The sequence below is a fragment of the Phacochoerus africanus genome, chromosome 2 (genome assembly GCF_016906955.1).
Source record: "Phacochoerus africanus isolate WHEZ1 chromosome 2, ROS_Pafr_v1, whole genome shotgun sequence".
In the NCBI taxonomy this organism is placed as follows: Eukaryota; Metazoa; Chordata; class Mammalia; order Artiodactyla; family Suidae; genus Phacochoerus; species Phacochoerus africanus.
In genome coordinates this window covers 110,945,285-110,966,442 of record NC_062545.1, presented here as the reverse complement: position 1 = coordinate 110,966,442, position 21,158 = coordinate 110,945,285, and the positions used below count along the sequence as shown (strand labels likewise).

At 40.0% G+C, this 21,158-nt stretch overlaps 1 protein-coding gene across 1 annotated transcript; it reads right to left on the bottom strand.

Moving 5' to 3' along the window:
- Positions 1-9,361: 9,361 nt before the first annotated feature.
- RPS27L (ribosomal protein S27 like) lies at positions 9,362-14,172 on the bottom strand. Its single transcript, XM_047766082.1, has 4 exons — positions 14,042-14,172; positions 13,056-13,164; positions 11,675-11,785; positions 9,362-9,562 (listed from the first exon to the last, which is right to left on the bottom strand). Exons 1-4 carry the CDS (start codon positions 14,045-14,047, stop codon positions 9,534-9,536), a joined length of 255 nt encoding a protein of 84 aa, XP_047622038.1. The 5' UTR covers positions 14,048-14,172; the 3' UTR covers positions 9,362-9,533.
- Between the last annotated feature and the right edge of the window lie 6,986 nt (positions 14,173-21,158).

The following is a 21,158-nucleotide window of genomic DNA, read 5'->3' as shown; positions in this document are numbered from 1 at the left end:
CGGCCCAGGAACTTCCATATGCCATGGGTGCATCCAAAATAATAATAATAAGCCACGTAAAATGAATAAAAATTAACATTTATTGGGGCTTTATTTTTTTAAATTTCTCAATGAATTTTATTACATTTATAGTTGTACAGCAATCATCACAACCAAATTTTATGGCATTTCCATCCCAAAACCCCAGTGTATCCCCCCACCTCCAACCTGTCTCATTTGGAAACCATAAGTTTTTCAAAGTCTGTGAGTCAGTATCTGTTCTACAAAGAAGTTCATTGTGTTCTTTTTTTAGATTCCACATGTAATTGATAGCATTTGATGTTGGTGCCTCACTGTCTGCCTGACTCACTTAGCATGATAATTTCTAGGTCCATCCATGTTGCTGCAAATGCCGTTATTTCTTTAGTAAATCTGGCTGTAAATAAAAAAATACACAACTTTTATTATTAATATGCAAATTAAAGACAGATGACACAGAATCATGCTTTTTACACATACCCCTCTCTTAAATACATAGCATGATATATAAAATGTGAAATGAGAAAATGAAAAAGACACTCAGGAACTTAGGAACACAAACATAAAACATTGGGCAGAGCTCAAGCTGCTGTTTCCTGAGCTCTAGGTCCAGAAGGCAGCGGCAGCTCCAATATTCTGTTTCTGTAGAATAATTGAAACTAAACCTGCTTGCCTAAGAAAAAATTTAAATGTAGGCTTTCAACTAAATCTTACAGGACTATTCTCTCTCATTTTTTTCCAAGATGAAGTTTTGCTAGGCAAGAAAATAATAGTAGACTTGGTACAGTAGTGGGGTACTGAGCCAAAATAGGAAAAACAGAGGTAAACTGAGAAACTTAGCTCTTCTGACATCCCCTAAGAAACAAGTTTCAGGGGTTATTTGTGCCTGGATCAATAAGCAAATATCTTAACTTGATATAATTTTTTTTAAATTGTTACTGAAGTATAGTTGATTTACAGTGTTAATTTCTGCTGTACAGCAAAGTGGTTCAGTTATACATATACATATATCCATTCCTATATAGGTTATTACACAATATTGAACAGAGTTTCCTGGGCTATGCAGCAGGTCCCTGTTGACTGATTAACTTGATATAATTCTTTATGCCTATAGTTGAAAATGTAAATGGATAAACAATGAGATCCTGCTGTATAGCACTGGGGACTATGTCTAGTTACTTGTGATGGAGCATGATAATATGAGAAAAAAGAATGTATACATGTATGTGTGACTGGTTCACCTCTCTGTATAGTAGAAAATTGACAGAACACTGTAAACTAGCTATAATGGGAAAAAAATCATTTAAAAATGTAGCTGTAAAAATCCTAAAAGTTTACAAGATAAGGTCATAATTCTATAAAGAAATCTTTTTTCTTTGTAAATGCAGTAGTGAACTCTAAACCTTCCAGAAAAAAATTTAAGTTTTTGCCATTAAAATTACAAAGACATATTTCCAGAATCTCAGTTTTTTTAAAATTGAAGAATAGTTCATTTACAATTATGTTAGTTTCTGGTATACAGCAAAGTGATTCAGTTCTCTATATATATCTGTTTTCCTATTTTTACCATTATAGTTTATTAGAGGATATTGAATATAGTTCCCTGTGGTATACAGTAGAATCTTCTTTTATATCCAATTTATATACAGTAGTTTGTATCTGCTAATCTCAAACTTCTAATTTATCCTTCCCCCATCCCTTTTCCCCCTTGGTAACCATAAGCTTGTTTTCTATCTGAGTTTGTTTCTCTTTCATACATAAATTCATCTGTGTCATATAATAGATTCCACATGTAAGCGACATCATATGATATTTGTCTGTCTCTGTCTGAGTTACTTTACTTAGTATGATAATCTCTGGGTTTATCAATGTTGCTGCAGTAGCATTTCTTCATTCTTTTTATGATTGAGTAGTATTGCATTATAAAGATGTATCACATCGTTTTTATCCATTTGTCTGTCAATGGACATTTAGGTTGTTTCCATGTCTTGGCTACTGTAAGCAGTGCTGCTGTGAACACAAGGGTGCATGTATCTTTTCAAATTACAGTTTTCTCTGGATATATGCCCAGGAGTGGGATCACTAGTTCATGTGGCAACTGTGCTTTTTTAAGGAAACCTCCATGCTATTCTCCATAATGGCTGCGCCAATTTACATTCCCACCAACAGTGTAGGAGGGTTCCCTTTTCTTCACACCCTCTCCAGCATTTGTTATTTACAGACTCTTTGATGATAGCTATTTTGACTGGTGTGAGATGCTACTTCATTATAGTTTTGATTTGCTTTTCACTAATAATTAGCAATGTTAATCTTTTTTTTTTTTTTCCTTTTTGGCCACCCCATGGCATATGGAGTTCCCAGACCAGGGATCGAATCTGAGCTGAAGTTGCAACTTATGCCACCATGGCAGCATGCCAGATCCTTAACATATTGTACTGGGCTAGGAATCGAACCCACATCCCTGCCACTACAGAGACATCATTGATCTCATTGCACCACAGCAGGAACTAGTGTGTTGAGCATCTTTTCATGTGCTGTTGGCCATCTGTATGTTTTCTCTGAAGAAGTGTCTATTATGCCCATTTTTCGATTGGGTTGTTTGTTACTGAGTTTATGAGCTATTTGTATATTTTGTAAATTAAGCCCTTGTTGGTTGCCTCATTTGCAGATATTTTCTCCCAGTCCGTAGGTTGTCTTTTCATTTTGTTGTGTGGTTTCCTTTGACATGCAAAAGCTTTTAAGTTTGACTTAGTCCCATTCGCTTATTTTTGCTTTTATTTCTGTGCCTTGGGAGACCAACCTAAGTAAACATTGCTATGATTTATGTCAGAGAATGTTTTGCCTTTTTTTTCTTCTAGGGGCTTTATGGTGTCATGTCTTATGTTTAAATCTTTAAGCCATTTTGAGTTTATTTTTGTGTAAGATGTGAGAGTGTGTTCTAACTTCATTGATTTACAGTGCAACTGACCAGCTTTCCCTATACTACTTGTCAAAGAGACTGTCTTTTTTCCATTGTATATTCTTTTCTCCTTTGTCAGAAACTAATTGACCATGGGTGTTTGGGTTCATTTCTGGGCTCTCTGTTCTGTTCCATTGATCCATTTGTCTGTTTTTGTGCCAGCACCACACTGTTTTGATTACTGCAGCTTTGTAGTATTGTCTGAAATCTGGAAGGGTTATGATTTCAGCTTTTTTCTTTTTCCTCAGGATTGTTTTGGCAATTCTGGACCTTTAATGGTTGTATATAAATTTTAGGATTATTTGTTCTAGTTCTGTGAAAAAATGTCTTGGGTAATTTGGTAGGGATCACATTAAATCTGTAGGTTGCTTTGGGTAGTGTGATCATTTTAACAATCACTTCTTCCAATCCAAGAGCATGGGATATCTTTCCACTTTTTTGAATCATCTTTGATTTCCTTTATCAGTGTTTTATAGTTCTCAGCATATAAGTCTTTCACCTCCTGGTCAGGTTTATTCCTAGGTTTTGTTGGTTTTTTTTATGTGACGTGTGTGTGTGTGTGTGTGTGTGTGTGTGTGTGTGTGTATGTGTGTGTGTGTGGCTTTTTAGGGACACACCCTTGGCATATGGAAGTTCCTAGGCTAAGAGTCAAAGTGAAACTACAACTGCCAGCCGATGCCAGAGACACAGCAATGTGGGATCCAAGCTGCATCTGCAGCCTATGCCACAGCTCATGGTAAGGCCAGATCCCTGACCCACTGAGCGAGGCCAGGGATTGAACCTGCATCTTCATGGATACTAGTCAGATTTGTTTCTGCTGCCCAGAATTAGAACTCCTTTTCTTATGTAATTTTAAAAGGAATTTTTTTCCCTTCTCTGGTATTTCATTGTTAGTGTAAAGAAATGCAACTTATATGTATGTTAATCTTGTGTCCTGCTACCTTACTGAATTTGTTTATCAGTTCTAGTAGTTTTTATGTGGCATCTTTAGGGCTTTCTATATATTGTAGCATGTTATTTGTATATAATAACTTTACCCTTCCCTTCTAATTTGGATAACATTTATTTATTTTTCTTGTCTGATTGCTGTGGCTGGTACTTCCAATACTATGTTGAGTAGAAGCGATAAGAGTGGGTATCTGTGTCTTGTTCCACATTTTGGCAGGAAGGTGTTCAGCTTTTTACCATTGAGTGTTGTGTTGGCTATGGGTTTGTCATAAATAGCTCTTATTTTGTTGAGATATGTTCCCTCTATATTTACTTTAGTAGGAGTTTTTTATCATAAATGGACATTGAACTTTATCACATGCTTTTTTTGCATCTATTGAGATGATCATGTGGTTTTTGTCTTTTATTGGTATGGGGTATCACATTGATTGATTTGCATATGTTGAACCATCCTTGTGGTCCTGAAATGAATCCATTTTGGTCATGGTGTCTGATTTTTTTTGTGTTGTTGAATTCAGTTTGCTAATATTTTGTTGAGAAATTTTGCATCTATGTTCATCAGTATCGTGGCCTGTAATTTTTTTTTTTTTTTTTTTGGTCTCGTCTGTCTGCTTTTAGTATTAGGGTGATGGTGGTTTCATAGAATGACTTTGGGAGTGTTCCCTCTTAAATTTTGTAGAAGAGTTTGAGAAGAATAGGTTTAAGTTCTTCTTGGCATGTTTGGCACAACTCCCCAATGAAGCCATCCATCTAGTCCTGGACTTTTGTTTGCATGGAGTTTTTTGTTCACTTGTTTTTTTAATTTCAGACAGAATCTGTTTTCAGATTTGGAAGAGAATTTTTCAACTTTGTATTTTTGACAGGGAGAATAAATGCTCCCCCCCAAATGTCCACATCCTAGTCCCCAGAATGTGTGAATGTTACCTTACATAGCAAAAGTGATTTTGCAGGTGTAATGAAATTAAGGATCCTGAAATAGAGAGATTATCCTGGATTATCCAGGTGAGCCCTATATAATCACAAAGGTCCCTATAGGAGGAAGGTGGGAGGTCAGAGTCAGAGGAGATGTGATGCCAGAAGCAGAGGATGGAGTGATATGGAGCCACTGACCAAGGAATATAGGTACATAGCCTCTAGAAGCTGGAAAAGACCAGGAAACATATTCTCCCTTTAGAACCTCCAGAAGGAATGTACACCTTGGTTTTAGCCCGAAGAGATATGTTTGGCACTTCTGACCTCCAAAACCGTAAGATAATAAATTTGTTATTTTAAGCCACCAAGTTTGTGGTAGTTTGTTACAGCACCAGCAGAAAAGTATATTTCTACTATTTTTAGCTATGTTTCTAATATGACAAATTTTTTTGTTGTTAAGAAAGGCAAATGAGAATGAATCTTTGGAAGATAGTAGCTTATTCTGACTTCTTTTCATTTCCAAACTCATCAGTAATCAGGTATACAGATTAGAATAACAATGGTAAACAAGCTTTTAATCATCAAAGTGGCAAAAAATATAGACTCCATTTATTAATGGAAGAGGTGGAGAAGGGGGAAAATATTTTCATATATTGGTAATAAAAAGCAATCCCTTGTTAAGAATACAGTATCTTGCCAAGGAGCAGTCCCACTCCTGGAAATCTAACCCACAGAAATGAAAACACTGTTATTAAGAACATATTTAAATGTTTATGGCAACACTGATTATAGCAGAAAAAAACTAGAAAAAAGTGGCCCTCAGTAGAATAATGATGAATAAATTATGGCACTTCCACACCACAAACTTGTGCAGCCATTGAAAAGAATTAGTGAATGGAGGTTGGACCCCTGCTTCACACCATATGCAAAATTCAAACCTAAAATATAAGAACTGAAACTATAACACTCCTAGAAGAAAATAAGCACAAATCTCTGTGAACTTGGTTTAGGCAATAATTTCTTAGATATGATACCAAAAGACAAGAAACAACAAAAAATTAGATTAACTTTATAAAAATTTAAAATATTTGGGGAGTTCCTGATGTGGTGCAGTGGGTTAATAATCTGGCTTGTCTCTATAGAGCCCCTGGTTTGATCCCCAGCCTGGTATAGTAGGTTAAGGATCCTGGCATTGCTACAGCTGCAGTGTAGGTTGCAGCTCTGGCTCAGATTCGATCCCTGGCCTGGGAACTTCCATATACCACGGGGGTGGCCAAAAAAAGAAAAAAATAAAATAAAATGTTTGTGTTTCTAAGGACAAATGGTAAAAAAGACAACCTACAGAATGAGAGAAAAGATTTGCAAATAATGTATATAAGGGATTGGTATGTAGAATACATAAGAACTCTTATTACAAGGTAACAAAGATCTGAACAGACATTTCTCTAAAGAAGATATACAAATGGCCAATAAGCACATTTAAATACGGTCAACATCACTTGTCATCAGGGAAATGTATATCAAACACTAATGAGAGAACTCTTCACACAGACTAAGATGGCTACAATGAAAAAACAGACAATAACAAGTATTGGCAAGAAGGAAGAGAAATTGGAATACTTGTGCATTGCTAGCAGGTTTGTAAAATGACATAGCCACTTTGTAAAACGGGCAATTCCTCAAAACCTAAATACGGAATTACTATATGACCCAGCAATTCTAAGGTATAACACCCCTTGGAACTTAAAAATATGTCTACACAAAAACTTGTACACACAGCTCACAGAAGCATTATTCATAATAGCCAAAAAGTGAAAACAACCCAAATGTCCACTAACTGATAATAAACAAAATGTTACATACTCTTACTACAGGATACAAGTCAGTCAAAATAGGGAATGAGGTGCTGATACATGCATGAATGGCTATGACATACATTATGCTAGCAAAGGAAGCCAGACACAACAGGCTACATATTATATGATCCCATTTATATAAAATGTACAAGATAGGCAAATCCAAGGAGCTAGAATGTATATTAGTGGTTGTCAGGAGCTGGGAGAAGGAAGCAGTAGGGAGTGAATGCTACTGAGTATGGGGTTTCTTTTTGGAGTGATGAAAATTGTCTGGGATTAGATAGTGGTAGTGGTTCCACAATGTTGTGAATATACTAAAAAACCACTGCAGTTTACATTGTAAAGTGTTGAACTTTATGGTATCTACAGTATATCTCAAAAATCTGAACTTTATCAGATGACTTACAGGGCAATCAGATAAGAAACCATTTGTTACCCAATCAGATCAGAAGCCAAGAATTTCCCTTTATTTTTATTTATCTTTATATTCTTTAACTTTTAAATTTATGGAAGATGTAAGCTTTCCTTTAAAAATACATTTACATTAAAAAATGAAGTGGAGTTCCCGTCGTCGCTCAGTGGAAATGAATCTGACTAGTATTCAAGAGGATGCAGGTTGGATCCCTGGCCTTGCTCAGTGGGTTAAGGATCTGGCGTCGCCATGAGCTGTGGTGTAGGTCACAGACGCAGCTTGGATCCTGCATTGCTGTGACTGTGATGTAGGCCAGTGGCTACAGCTCCAATTCAACCCCTAGCCTGGAAACTTCGAAATGCCTCGGGTACAGCCATAAAAAAGACAAAAAAAAAAAAGATGTCAATATAAACAATAGTATTAGAGGAAAACATTCTTTTGATACTATTTCCGAGAAATTTTTCAGGAATCTGCTCCCTAGTTACCATAGATTTTGCTCCTTTCTATATCCATATGGGAATATTTCCACATCCATCTTCCCCACTGGCTCTCCTTGGAACCAAGGTTCCTAAACTGTGCAAGCTTAGGTGCCTCAGGGCACCATGGGAAAAACATTTATACTTGAAGTCTGTTGGATACTATGCAAACTTCTAGTTCCAGGTAGTTCTGTTATATTAGATAGCACCACATTCCCTTTGATGATGTATCTTGGTGAAGTTGGTTTTGGGGCCATTGCTGTGCTAAAAAGTACTATGCAAAAATCAATGTAGGGAGTTCCCTTGTGGTACAGTGGGTTAATGACATGGTGTTGTCACTGCAGCACCTGGGGTTGCTGCTGTGACACGGGTTTGATCCCTGGCCTGGGAACTTCCACATGCTGCGGGTGTGGCCAAGAAATATCAGTGTAGATGAAATGAGGATGGCAGTGTCCATTCTGACCCAATTTTGAGAAAATGCAATGCCCAAAAGGCACATTTATTCCATTAGTAGGTCATTTAGGAATGAGATAAAAATGATCACTTTTGCTTTTAATTTACATGGTTTTTTTTTTAAATGGCTGTTTGAAAAGTTGTTAGAACCTCACCTTTTCAAAAGTTATTAGAACCTAACTACTTAATAAATTAACTGTTAAATATTTTGGGGTGGGCAATCCCAAGCCACAGCAGCAACCAAAGCTACAGCAGTGACTATACTGGGTTCTTAACCACTAGGCAAACAGGGAACTCCAACTATTAGATATTTCTTTTGGCCAAGGGGCTGTGTGAAAAACTTACTGAGACTCTATAAGGATGCCATAAAGCAAGAAAGCTAGGGAAGCTCTTGAGTTAGCTACTTCCCCATATTATTAAATACATCCCAAACTATCCATAGTTCTCCAATCCTCAATGCAACATTCCTCTGAGATATGATTGATTATGTTAAAGGATTTGTGTCTCGGATTGGGAGTGTATATGCAGGAATACCTCCTGATAGAAAATGGCTGTCTTTAAGTACCTTCCTTAAAGGCAACAGGTTGAATGAGAAGCAGTTATCTTCCCAGTCTAAGGAGCAGTCATGGAGGGACTGAAGACGGAAATATACTCTATTTCCTAACTACTCAGGGTCACTTCATAAACCATAAAAATGACAAGGTAACAGAGCCACTCAACACATTTTATAGTCAGGAGTGCTCACTTGTCTGGAGCAGAGAATTCAACATCTACTGCCCCAGCCAAGACATACTAAGCTAAATCATGCTACTCTTGATTCCCCCTCTCAAATTTTCTTCACCCAAAAAAGCTTCCTATAACTCATACCCCCACTGCAGTTACTGGTACTAAATTATGTAGTATGTTATGGGCACATATATCCAAGGCATTACACTAGGATTGTTACTGCATTAAACGTACTTCTATAAATATCTCCATACATAGTTACAATACCAAAACTATATTTAGAATTAACAAATAATGCTTCTTTCCATTTAGCCCCTTTATAGCAATTTGGTAAAGGACTGAAAAATCAAATATTCAGGGTTCCTGCTCTTGAAATGAGACACAAACTAATCAGAATATCCTTTTTAAAATGTTTAAGCTATGTTCTTAGCTCAGGGGGTTAAGGATCTGGTGTTGTCACTGCTGTGGCACAGGTTTAACCCCTGGCCCTGGAACATGCTGCAGGCATGGCCCCACGATAATAAAGTTAAACCAAAATTCACATACACAGTATATATATGTGTATAGAATACTCACATATACTTGAAAAAAAGAAAAAGAGTTAAATAGCCCATAATCAAAACTTTATTGAAAAACTAACACCAAAATATGAGAGTGCTATTGTATTCCTTATAAAATTGAACCTAATGACATTATCTTGGTAGATTAACTAGATTTACTGAACTGATAAGGCTTTCTGCGATAGAACGAAATTCAAAAGGTTGTGTGCATCCTTAGTGTTGCTTTCTTCTAAATGAACATCCTGCAAAGGAAATCACAAGAGCATTAAAAACAAGTCTCTTCTATCTCTGGTATAGAGTCTTAATGACAAAAAGTACTTTTTATATAAAACACTTAAGTTTTAGCAATATTAATTTAGATTAATATTCATGTATAGGTTATTTATTCTTTTATACCAGAACTGTGCTAAAAAGAAATCTTTTATATTTAAATTTACTCTGGTGTGACTATAACTGTCACTCCTGTTCCTCAAATGTTGTAATTCTGATTAGAGTTCATTTCAGACCTATTAGGAAAGAGACATACCCTTTTAATCATCTGTCAGCACACAGGCACAAAATTCTAGGATCATAGCATGATATAAAGGTTTTGGAAATCTTGCAAGTACATTTTTAAGGGTAATACTGTATTTAAATATCATATGATGACTTCAGAGATCTCACCAGGTCACGCAAATAGATCCTGGATTTATGCCAATCCACTTATAACTCTTCCAGTGAGAATAACATGAAATTCATAGTTCCCCAAAATATCAAAAGCAGATTTCAAATATCATTATGGAATTATAAATCAATAAGTACTATTATGGAGAATTATACAGAGGTGTTCCCATTGTGGCTCAGCAGGTTACAAACCCAACTGGTAACTATGACATGGGTTTGATCCCTGGGCTCACTCAGTGGGTTAAGGATCCAGCATTGCTGTGAGCTGTGGGGTAGGTCGCAGATGCAGCTCAGATCTGGCGTTGCTGTAGCTGTGGCGTAGGCCAGCAGCTGTAGCTCCGATTTGACCCTAGCCTGGGAACTTGCATATGCCGCAGGGGTGGCCCTAAAAAGCATAAAGAAAAAAGAGAATTATATACAAAAGTATTTTTTATTAGTACACAGAAGTGCAAGAATTAATATTAGATATTAACCATAAGTAGTTGCTCAGAGAAATCAAACCTCTGACATTTCAATTATAGTAATCTATTGCTCAGCTAGCAATGATTAAAACCCATCTTAAATCATATGTACCAAATACATATGAAGCAATATTTACAGGAGAAATTTTTAAATCCTATGTTTTCAGAAATCTATATGTAGTTATTCTTTTGCTCCAATCAGATTTATGTCCAATATTCCAAGTTTGGCAAATTGACTAAGTAGAACAGAATTAGGTATTCTAAACTAAGAAAAGTAATAGTTAAAGAAATTATTTGCAAGGTCAAAAGTACAAACTTATCCAATCGAACAGGGCATCTCTTTACTAAAACAGCACACAGTGAAAGATAAATATTATTTTGGGGAGGGATGGAGTGGGAGGTTGGGGTTAGCAGATGTAAGCTTTTACACATGGAGGAGATAAACAAGGTCCTACTGTATAACAGAGAACTATGTTCAATATTCTATGATAAACCATAATGGAAAATAATATTAAAAAAAAAAAAAAAAAGAGCATAGGAGTTCCTGCTATAGCACAGTTGGTTAAGAGTCCTACTGCAGTGGCTCAGGTTGCTGTGGAGGTGCAGTTTCACTCCCCAGCCCAGTGCAGTGGATTAAAGGATGTGGCACTGCCACAACTTTGGCTCAGATTTGATTCCTGGCCCTGAAACTCCCATATGCCACTCCCCCCTGAAAAAAGCGTGTGTGTATATAGTATGTGTGTGTGTGTGTGTGTGTGTGTGTGTATACACACATTATACATAATATATATTTGTATGCATAACTGAATCACTATGCTATACAGCGGAAATTAAATCAACTATACTTCAATAAATTTTTTTTAAGAGTGGAATTTATTTATTATTATTATTTTTTTTTTTTTTATCTTTTTGTCCTTTTAGGGCTGTACCCATGGCATATGGAGGTTCCCCGGCTAGGGGTCTAATCAGAGCTGTAGCCATTGGCCTACACCATAGCTCACAGCAATGCCAGATCCTTAACCCAGTGAGCAAGTTCAGGGATCGAACCCGAAACCTCACAGTTCCTAGTCGGATTCATTTCCACTGCGCCACAACAGGAACTCCTAAAATTTTAAAAATTATTTTGGTAATTACGAGTTTAAGATTTCTTTTAAACTGATTTTTAGTAAAGAGAGAGACTTTGAAATCATAAAATTTCATCACTGGGTTAGCAAATGCTAAATGATTTACCTTCTGTGAGTCTGGCCTTCCCTCCTGTCGGCTGGCACAACACTGTTGAACAACCTACACAAAGCACCACTGTCTGAGCATGGCTGAAAACCGTGGTAATTTTGTAGCAACCTAAAAAAAAAGGCAGTGTTAAAAGTGAAAAGCAGAAGGAAATCCCAGCACCTGTTCAACACATTTCTACTAAAGACCTTGTAGTAGGTTAGGAACTTTAAAAGATTAGGAACTTCAGTGCCGTGCAGTAGCAAGTCATACATGCAGCTTAAACTTTTCTACTAGTAGCTTCATTAAAAAGGTTTTGGAGTAGCCAAGATTTTGGAGTTCTGTTGTGGTCAATGGGTTAAGTGTTGGGCATATCACTGCAGCAGCCTGGGTTGGGTCTATGGCACAGGTTTGATCCTTGGCCGGGGAACTTCCACATGCTGTGGGTGTGGCCCAAAAAAAATTTATCTTTTTTTTTTTTTAAGGTAAAAATAATATATTCTATTGAACTCAACACTTCAAAAAGATTATCATTTCAACATGTAAATCAAAGCTTTTTATCCCCATTCTACATCTTCAAAATCTGGTATATATTTTATACGTGAAGATACAGCATGGTGGAGCTTCCTGTTGTTAGCTCAGTGGTGACAAACCCAACTAGGAGCCAAGGACTGGGGTTTGATCCCTGGCCTTGCTCAGTAGGTTAGGGATCTGCTCAGTAGGTCAGGGATCCAGTGTTTTGCTGTGAGCTGTGGTGTAGGCCAAAGATGAGGCTTGAATCCTGCATTGCTGTGGCTGTGGTATGGGCCAGCAACTGCTGCTCTGATTCAACCCCTAGCATGGGAACCTCCATATGACACAGGTGCAGCCTTAAAAAAAAAAAAAAATACAGCATGATAGTGGCTATAGTTAATAATACTGTATTGAATGTATTGAATATGTGAAAATTGCTGAGTATATCTTAAAAGTTCTTATAAGAAAAAAAATTTTATAATCATGGTGACAGATATTAACTAAACATTGTGATGATCATTTCCCAATACATATAAATAAAGAATCATGAAGTGTTTACACCTGAACAATGGCCATGCTGTTGAGCCCCACAGCTTTATATTGAAGAATCAATATACTTGTCACTGCATATTGAAAAAGAAAACTCATCATCTGAACAGCTTAAAGATTTAATAAGTTAAACATCATGTCAGCTTGGGAGTCCCATGTTCTGACACCCCTCCCCCAAATGTTTCCACAGTGGTTTATTATGGAAATAACCCTTATGACACTCCAATTCTTTAATCCCACTTCTACACAACCCAGGGTCCTATATCTAAACACTACACAACACACTAAATAATCCTTACAGAAATTTTCCTTTAAAAAGTATTAAGGTTTGAAGTTTTACCTGGACATTTTACATCCATAAAGTAAGAATTTGGACTCTGAACCAGACGTTTCTTTTTATGTTTTTTCTTCTCCTCTTCCAAGGAAGGATGCAGTAAATCTCTAGCCAACTGAATAAAAAAGCATATTATTACTACTAGAATGAAACCACAACTCTGGCAGATTTAATCATGGGCGAGATATACATGCAAAAATAGAATAACAGTCATACTCAGAAGAGGCGCGCTCTCTCTCTACATATATATATATATATATATATATAATTGTTTAAAGGCTGTTAACTTTCACTAATACTTTTTATAATGCTTGTGTTCTCCAAGTCCCATAAAGGGGCTTTACGACGATCGGGAAACATATGGTAAGGTTAGAGCCGTTCTTCTTCACTTTAACAACAGTCTCCAGTGAAAATAAAACTCAGGTGTTAAGTAAGAACGTGATCCCTGAACCCGCCGAGAGTAGAAATCGCCGAGGTAGATCCGATAATGCCAACATCGAGATGATTTCTGCCCCCAGGGTTCAACATCTGATCTGACAAGAACTCTTAAGTGCCTGACGCATGACTGTCCTTGATAGAGTTAATGTGTATGGCAACAGCGAAGACAGTTTTTAAAAAGGAAACAAGTAGGAAATTTCTACGGAAAAGGCAGAGGGGGCAAGAACCACGAAGCGAAAGGAGAGCAAGAAGCCTCGCGGGTGCGCGCCGGAACCCAAGAGAGCAGAGTTAAGTTACTCGGGAGCTGTCCCCTCCCAGCCACCGACTCCAGACCGTGCGCTCCACGCCCAAGCAGGGCCCGACACGCCGCGCCGCCCGGACAAGTCCCAACAAGTCCGCCACGCGCGAAAAGAGCCGCTTGATCCGTGCTGCCGAGCCGCGATCGGCAGGGAACCCCGGGGGCCCGCGGAGACATCGAGCTAGCCCGCCCCAGGGACCCCTCGGCCGACGGAGACGGCCAAAACCAAAGCGAAGCCTGAAAGTAAACAACTCACAGGCATGTTGATCCTTTTGCAAAGCACAGCCCTTCCAGACAGCTATGCTATACCCTCGGCGAGCCGCACGCGACCTGGAGCGCGGCGTCAACTTCCGGGATGGAGGAGGCTGGGAGGAGCGGCGGGCGCGTCCACTCTAGGCTCTCCTCTCGGTGGTGGGAGCGGGCTCTGGCCGCGATCCCCGGGACCCGTCCAGGGGAGGTGCGGAGGGGCACGCCCATCCGAGCTCCCAAAGCCCGCGATCCTAGCGGGTCCCTAGGCTAGGGCCGCGGCCCTCAAAGCTTCGCACCGGGCCGGTGGTGCCAGGGGCCAGGCTCAACTGGTGTATGGCGGGTAGGGAGCCACGTTGGGCCTCTGGGGCGCAGGCAACCACTGCAGAGCGGACCTGGCTGGGCACTCTGAGTGGCTGGTCCGAGAACCCCACGCCAAGCCCTCCACTCTCCTGCCGCTCTGCGGGCGGGCACGTGGGAGGTGCCTATGTTCTGTTCGTGTGTGTATTAAAAACTGTGATTAATTAAAACCATTAAAATGTGCCAGTGAGATTATAAAAGACTCGTATACTTGCTCATCTGGCTTTCAAGGTACCGGTTGTTAAATTCTTTGCGGGATGCTGCTGTGCCTTGGGTTTGCCTGGCCCTGAAAACGGTTTTAATGAGCACCGATTCGCTGCCGGGCTTTGTTCTCCTTCCTATACTGGGGATCACACTTTGCAGAGCGAACAGCTCAGGCTGAAAAAACGGTTGAGTGTCACCGATAGCCAGACTTGAAATGTTTTTGCTGAGGAGGACAGTCCTGTGGATTGGGTGTGAGCGAGTCTGATCAAAAGCTTAGAAAACAGGGAGGCGCTTGACCAGAAAAGTGTCCAAATTAGACATTCTCGATCAGCTTTTATTTCTCCGAAAAAATAATCCATGTGTAATACACATTTAGGAAAGTGAAGAAAAAGAGAAGAAATTTAAACACCGTTGAGAAGTAAACATTTTAATATTTTGACCTATAGGCTTATAAACATTTTTTTAGTCAGTTGCATATATGTTTGGGGTTTGGTTTTACGTAATTCATATCTCTTGCGCATATTCTATTATAGACTTGCACCCCATTACTGTATAATGAACATCACTCTGGCACTCTATATTCTCCTACATTATGACTTCTAATGGGCACATAGCATTCATCCTGTGAATAATCCTCTTTTCATCCATACACTAAGTTGGACACTAGGGCTGGGTTTTTTTTTTATACTATTGAAAATATTAGTTAATATATTTTCAGACAGATAAGTACATGGATTAATACAATTGCATATGCAGAATCATAGCCTCCAAAGATAATGTTTTCATCCCTAGAATGTGTGGTTATATGGCAAGTGTAATTAAGATTGCTTGGAGTTCCCATTATGGCTCAGTGATTAATGAATCTGACTAGGAACCATGAGGTTGCGGGTTCGATCCCTGGCCTTGCTCAGTGGGTTAAGGATCTGGCGTTGTGGTGAGCTGCAGTGTAGGTTGCAGACCCGGCTCTGATCCCTCGTTGCTGTGGCGTAGGCCGGTGGCTACAGCTCCGATTAGACCCCTAACCTGGGAACCTCCATGTGCCGTGGGAGCGGCCCAAGAAATGGCAAAAAGACAAAAAAATAAAATAAAAAAGCCACTAACTTCATGGCAATTTGTTATAGCGAAAATAGAAAACGAATACAATAATGAAGATCCCTCAACCCACCAACCAGCTCTGTCAAATCTTAACACATAGTACTCCATTTGCCAATTTTTCACTATTGAAATAGCACTCTAAGAAGCATTTTTGTGGCTGAGTCTTGTCTATCTTGATTATTTCCTTAGGATAAATTCCTAAAGGAGGAACTACTGAATCAAAAGTTCAGCACATTTTAAGGTTTATAACATAAACTGCCAAATTACTTTTACTCTCCAGAAAGTCAAACCAATTTACGATCCAGATATAAATGCTTGAGAATGCCCCTTTTTTGCATCCTTGACATTATTGGATATTATGTTTTTTCCCTATCTCAGTCAATCCAAAAGAAAGAAATGGTATTTTTATCAGAATACCATGTATTATGGAATAGTAAATGAAATTTTGCTGTTAAGTCATCCATGAAAATTGAGAGCAGTTTTTTTTGCAAATGTCTGGATTTGTCATTATTTTCCCCTAAATGGAGGGACTATGTTGTGTTGTCAGCTCACTTGTGTGCCAAATGAAGACATTTTAGAGGTGTGTGCACATTCTCTTCTTTGCAAACTTACCTTACACTATCATCACCAATTGGAAAAAAAAAACAAAAAAAAACCTGAAACAAACAGGTATGAAAGACTACTCTCAGGCTTTTCTTAACATCAAAAACATTTAATTTTTTGTAGACACTCACTAGGCTGTATTCTCATTTTCCCATAGATTAGCAAAAAAAAAGCAAAAACTTCACCATATCCTAGAGTTTGGGAACTACTCTCTGGAAAGTCTCTGGACACTTGCAGGGATAAGACAGAGTAGTAAAGGAAATTCAAAATCCCCTTGTGGCACAGTGGGCTAAGTATCTGGCATTGTACTGCAGAGGCTTGTCCGATTCCTGGCCTGGGAACTTCCACATGCTGCAAGCAAGGCCAAATAAATAAAGGAAATTAATTTCCCTGTAAGCTCAATCTCTTATTTCTATCCAAGATCTCAGCTCTTTGCGCATAACTTCTATCCTTTTACCCTTCATTTTTCATTGTAGTAAAATACACATAAAATTAACCACGTTAAAAATTTTGTCAAAGTTCCCATCATGGCTCAGTGGAAACGAACCCGACTAGCATCCATGAGGATGCAGATTTGATCCCTGGCCTTGCTCAGTGGGTTGAGGATCCAGTGTTGCCTCGAGTTGTGGTGTAGTTTGCAGGTGTGGCTTGGATCTGGCGTTGCTGTGGCTGTGGTGTAGGCCAGCAGCTATAGCTCTAATTTGACCCCTAGCCTGGGAACCTCCATATGCTGCAGGTGGGGCCCTAAAAATACAAAAAAAAAAAAAGTCCTTTTATGTTAAGGATATTAACTATGATCATAGATGTTGCAAATATTTTCCCCAACTTGTTTGCTGTTAATTTTTTTTGTCTTTTTTTTTTTTGGCCTTTTCTGGGGCCGCTCCTGGGGCATATGGAGGTTCCCAGGCTAGGGGTCAAATTGGATCTGTAGCTGCCGGCCTACACCACAGCCACAGCACCACAGGATCTGAGCTGTGTCTGCAACATACGCCACAGCTCACCACAATGCCATATCATTAACCCACTGAGCGAGGCCAGGGATCGAACTCGCAACCTCATGGTTCCTAGGCGGATTCGTTAACCACTGAGCCACGACAGGAACGCCTGCTGTTAATTTTTTGATGATTTTTAGTCATATAAGAATTTTTAATTTAATATATATGTATATATAGGTGTGTACATGTGTGTAAATATATATGTAAAATATATATGTTTTTTAAATCTTTAATTTTGTCCTTTTTGCTTTTGTGTTTAGACAGGCCTTGGCCACCTTAGGATTACCTAAATATTTGCCCATGCTTTCTTCTAATTCTTTTGTCGTAATATTTATTCTTTCACTTTTAAATTAACCTGGGATTTATTTTGGCACTTAATGTGTTGTAGATCTCAGAACAATTTCTGATGATCAGGACTAGTTGTGGTTTCATTTCCTTAATCAAGGCCCAGTACAGTGTCAAAACCCTTCCACTTCTGAGACACTGTAATAGTGTGAGCCATAAAAGTCAAGGTCAAGAAGACCTGGACTCTATTTATAACTCTTCTTCCTTGTCCAAAGGAAGAACTGGTGGGCAAAGAGGGCTTCAGCCTAATGACCCAACCACCTCCCAAAGGCCCCACCTGTCATACCATCACACTGTTTCTCCTAACATGTCACCAGGCCTTTGTACTAGTGACAGATAAAGGCACGTGCAGGCAGGTGCGGGGACCCAGAGTCCCTCTGCCTTGGCAGCCTATTCTTAGGGAGCCTGCACAAGGAGCTCCCGCCTAGGTTTCCAAAGAACCATGAAGTGCCAGTTGGAGTTCTGTGTGCTTCCTAGGAAACTTACAGCTGTTCTATCTGGCCAGGTTTGAAGAGGTGTTGCTGAACCCTTCCCCCTCAGTCCCCTTCACCACATCTCAAAGCTGGTAGCCATCTCCACCCACTTCTTCCTTTGCCAAACTTCCAATGCTAGGAAACTTCACAGGTGTTCAGGTTAAGCCTCAGAACCCACTGTTGCTACATTTCGAGCTGGCCAAGACCAGTTCTAAATAGGTTTTTTGTTTTGCTCCGCATTGGAGTTCCTCAGGTTTGCGCCTTTCTTTTCCCAGAAAGATGGTCAGAGGTTTAGTTTCAATTTTAAGAAAGTCAGGGTGTGAGGTGGTGCCCTAAAGTTAACTTGCCATACCCTTGCCTTTCTCAGGAGAAATCCATCTTGTTGGCCAATATAACTAGTCATCTTTTGGCAGGTTGGAGAGCACATGTGGCTTATTCCCAACATATTCTTGAAAGCAGCAGCCTCTGAAACTCACCTCTTTGCCCACTGGTTCCCCAACAGAGTCACAACCATTGTCTCCCAAGCTTTGCTACTGGGGTTGCAATCCATCTGCCACTCACCAGGATTTACGCTTCAGGTAAGCTCTTGTCTCTAAGGGGTATGTATGTATTTCAGATGCAAACTTTGGTGTCATTTTCTTTCTTTTTTATACCAACTTAATTTCTCACAGAGGCTGAGCTTTCATTGGGCTCCTAGCCTGAATGTTTGTGTCTCTCCCAAAATTCACACAATGAACCCTAACCTTCAGTGTGATGGTATGACAAGTGGGGCCTTTGGGAGGTGGTTGGGTCGTTAGGCTGAAGCCCTCAGGTTGGAATTGCTGTCGATCCCAAGTTCGTGTGCTCAACCCACAGTGAAGCTCAACTGAAATGTCAGAGTTGAGAGCAAAGAAAGGTTTATTGCAGGCAAGGAGAACTGGCAGGTCATGTTCAAAAGAACCAAACTCCCCAATAGGTTTTATGGAAACATTTTTTGGCCACAGCCCACCATGGCATGTGGAAGTTCCCAGGTCAGAGATCAAATCCATGCCACAGTAGCAACCCAAGCCACCGCAGTAAACATGCTGGGTCCTTAACCTGCTGAGCCAACCAGGGGAGGGAGTTGCAGGGTTTATGAATCAAAGACTTGGGGTTGATGGTGAGGTAGCAGGGGTTAATGTTTTCAATCCTCAGGCTCCAGTAGGTCTGGGGGCTAAGTGCTCATGGTCATCAAGTAGTTAACTTCTTCCATTTGGTGGGGGTTAAAGCATCTGTAAAACAACTCAGGAAATGTGCATCAGATACTATTATTGAGGTCCTTCAGAGAGGAACTGAAAATTCTGTGGCTGCCGTATGGCTGGTTTGCTATTTAAATTCTTAGCAGTTCTCCTGGACCAACTGCCATTTTTGTCACTATATGTTCACATCATTTCATTCATTCATTCCTGAGCCAGGCTTTCATGACTCTGGAGAGGCCTGGGAGACTACAGCTTTTCTACAAACAAGAGGCAAGCAGAGGACATGGTGATGGGGTGGTTCTGGGAAGGACCCATAGAGTCCTACTCAGTTACAGAATTAGTGTCCTTAAAAAAGAGGCCCCAGAAAGCTCCCTCCCTCCCGATGTGTAAGGACACAGTAAGAAGAATGCCATCTATAAACCAAGAAGTGGCTCCCAGAGTTCCCACCGTGGCTCAGCTGAAACGAATCTGACTAGCATCCATGAGGATGCAGGTTCGATCCTTGGCCTCACTCAATGGGTTAAGGATCTGGTGTTGCCATGAGCTGTGACTTATGTCACAGAGGCAGCTTGGATCTGGCATTGCTGTGGCTGTGGTGTAGGCCGGTGGCTACAGCTCCGATTCAACCCCTAGCCTGGGAACCTCCATGTACCAAGGTGCGGCCCTTAAAAAAAAGAAGAAGAAGCAGGCTCTCTCCAGACACCAGCTCTGCTATGCTTTGATCTTGGACTTTCCAGTCTCCAGAACTGTATTATGTATTAAGAAATTATACATAATAAGCCACCCAGTCGATGGTATTTTGTTTTAGCAGCCCAGACAAAGCTAGCTGGCCTGGCAGAACATTTAACCTCATTCTCAGGGACTGTGCCGGGTTTTTTGTATGTGTCTGCCAACAGATCTGCTCTCTGTTCTTCATCTTGCTCTGTGCCCTGGAGGCTGACTTTTGATGGGCTGTATCGGCTGGCTTCTAATGCCCTCTGGTTTCTAGTTGAGTTGGGCCCCTTCTGAGTGGGTCATCTGTGATCTGCCAGGATCCCCTGGTGGGATATGCTCCCTTTTTAGCCTAGAAGGCTTTGCAAATGAGGTCCATCTGCTTCCCAGTCATCAGTCTAACCAGGTCACTGCACGGGTGTCCACTGTCCCTGTCTGTGGAACACTTCAGGTCATGGCTCCCTCTGTCCTATGCTTGAGATGGATACAGAAATCTTTTTTTTTTTTTTTTTTTTGCTTGTTAGGGCTACACTCTCAGCATATGGAGGTTCCCAGGCTAGGGGTCAAATCGGAGCTACAACTGCCGACCTACACCACAGCTTACAGCAACGCCGGATCCTTAACCTGCTGAGTGAGGCCAGGGATGGAACCTGCATCCTCATGGATGCTAGTGAGATGCATTAACCGCTAAGCTGCGGCAGGAACTCCAGATACAGAAATCTTAAGGGAGATAGCCTAGAGCCTTGGCCATTCAGATCTTCGCCACTTTGACAAGCAACATTGGGATCACTAGGAACTTTTTGGAAATACAGACTCTCAGGACCCATCCGGACCTCCCTGAGTCAGAATCTACATTTTAATAAGATCTCCCTGGTGATTTGTGTGCATATCACAGCGTGAAAATCACTGGCCTGGATACACCACACTGCATTCTCTCTAGAGTCTTCTTAGCTCCTCCGTGGGTCTGTCAGAAAGCCAGAACCCAGATTGCTCCTACTCCAGGGTAACAAATCAAGGCTATTTTTCTAAATTAGATCAGGGAATCTCCCTACTTCCTCTGCTTCTCCAAGATATTTTGTTCATTCTGGCAAATCTCATTTTGTCTTACCGGGTCTAGGAAACCT

Coding starts and splice junctions, on each gene's coding strand:
- RPS27L (XM_047766082.1), bottom strand. Junction 11,786..13,055: donor TATGGATGTAAAATGTCCAG/GTAAAACTTCAA, acceptor CTTTTTTTTTAG/GTTGCTACAAAATTACCACG. Junction 9,563..11,674: donor GAAGGCCAGACTCACAGAAG/GTAAATCATTTA, acceptor TTTCCTTTGCAG/GATGTTCATTTAGAAGAAAG.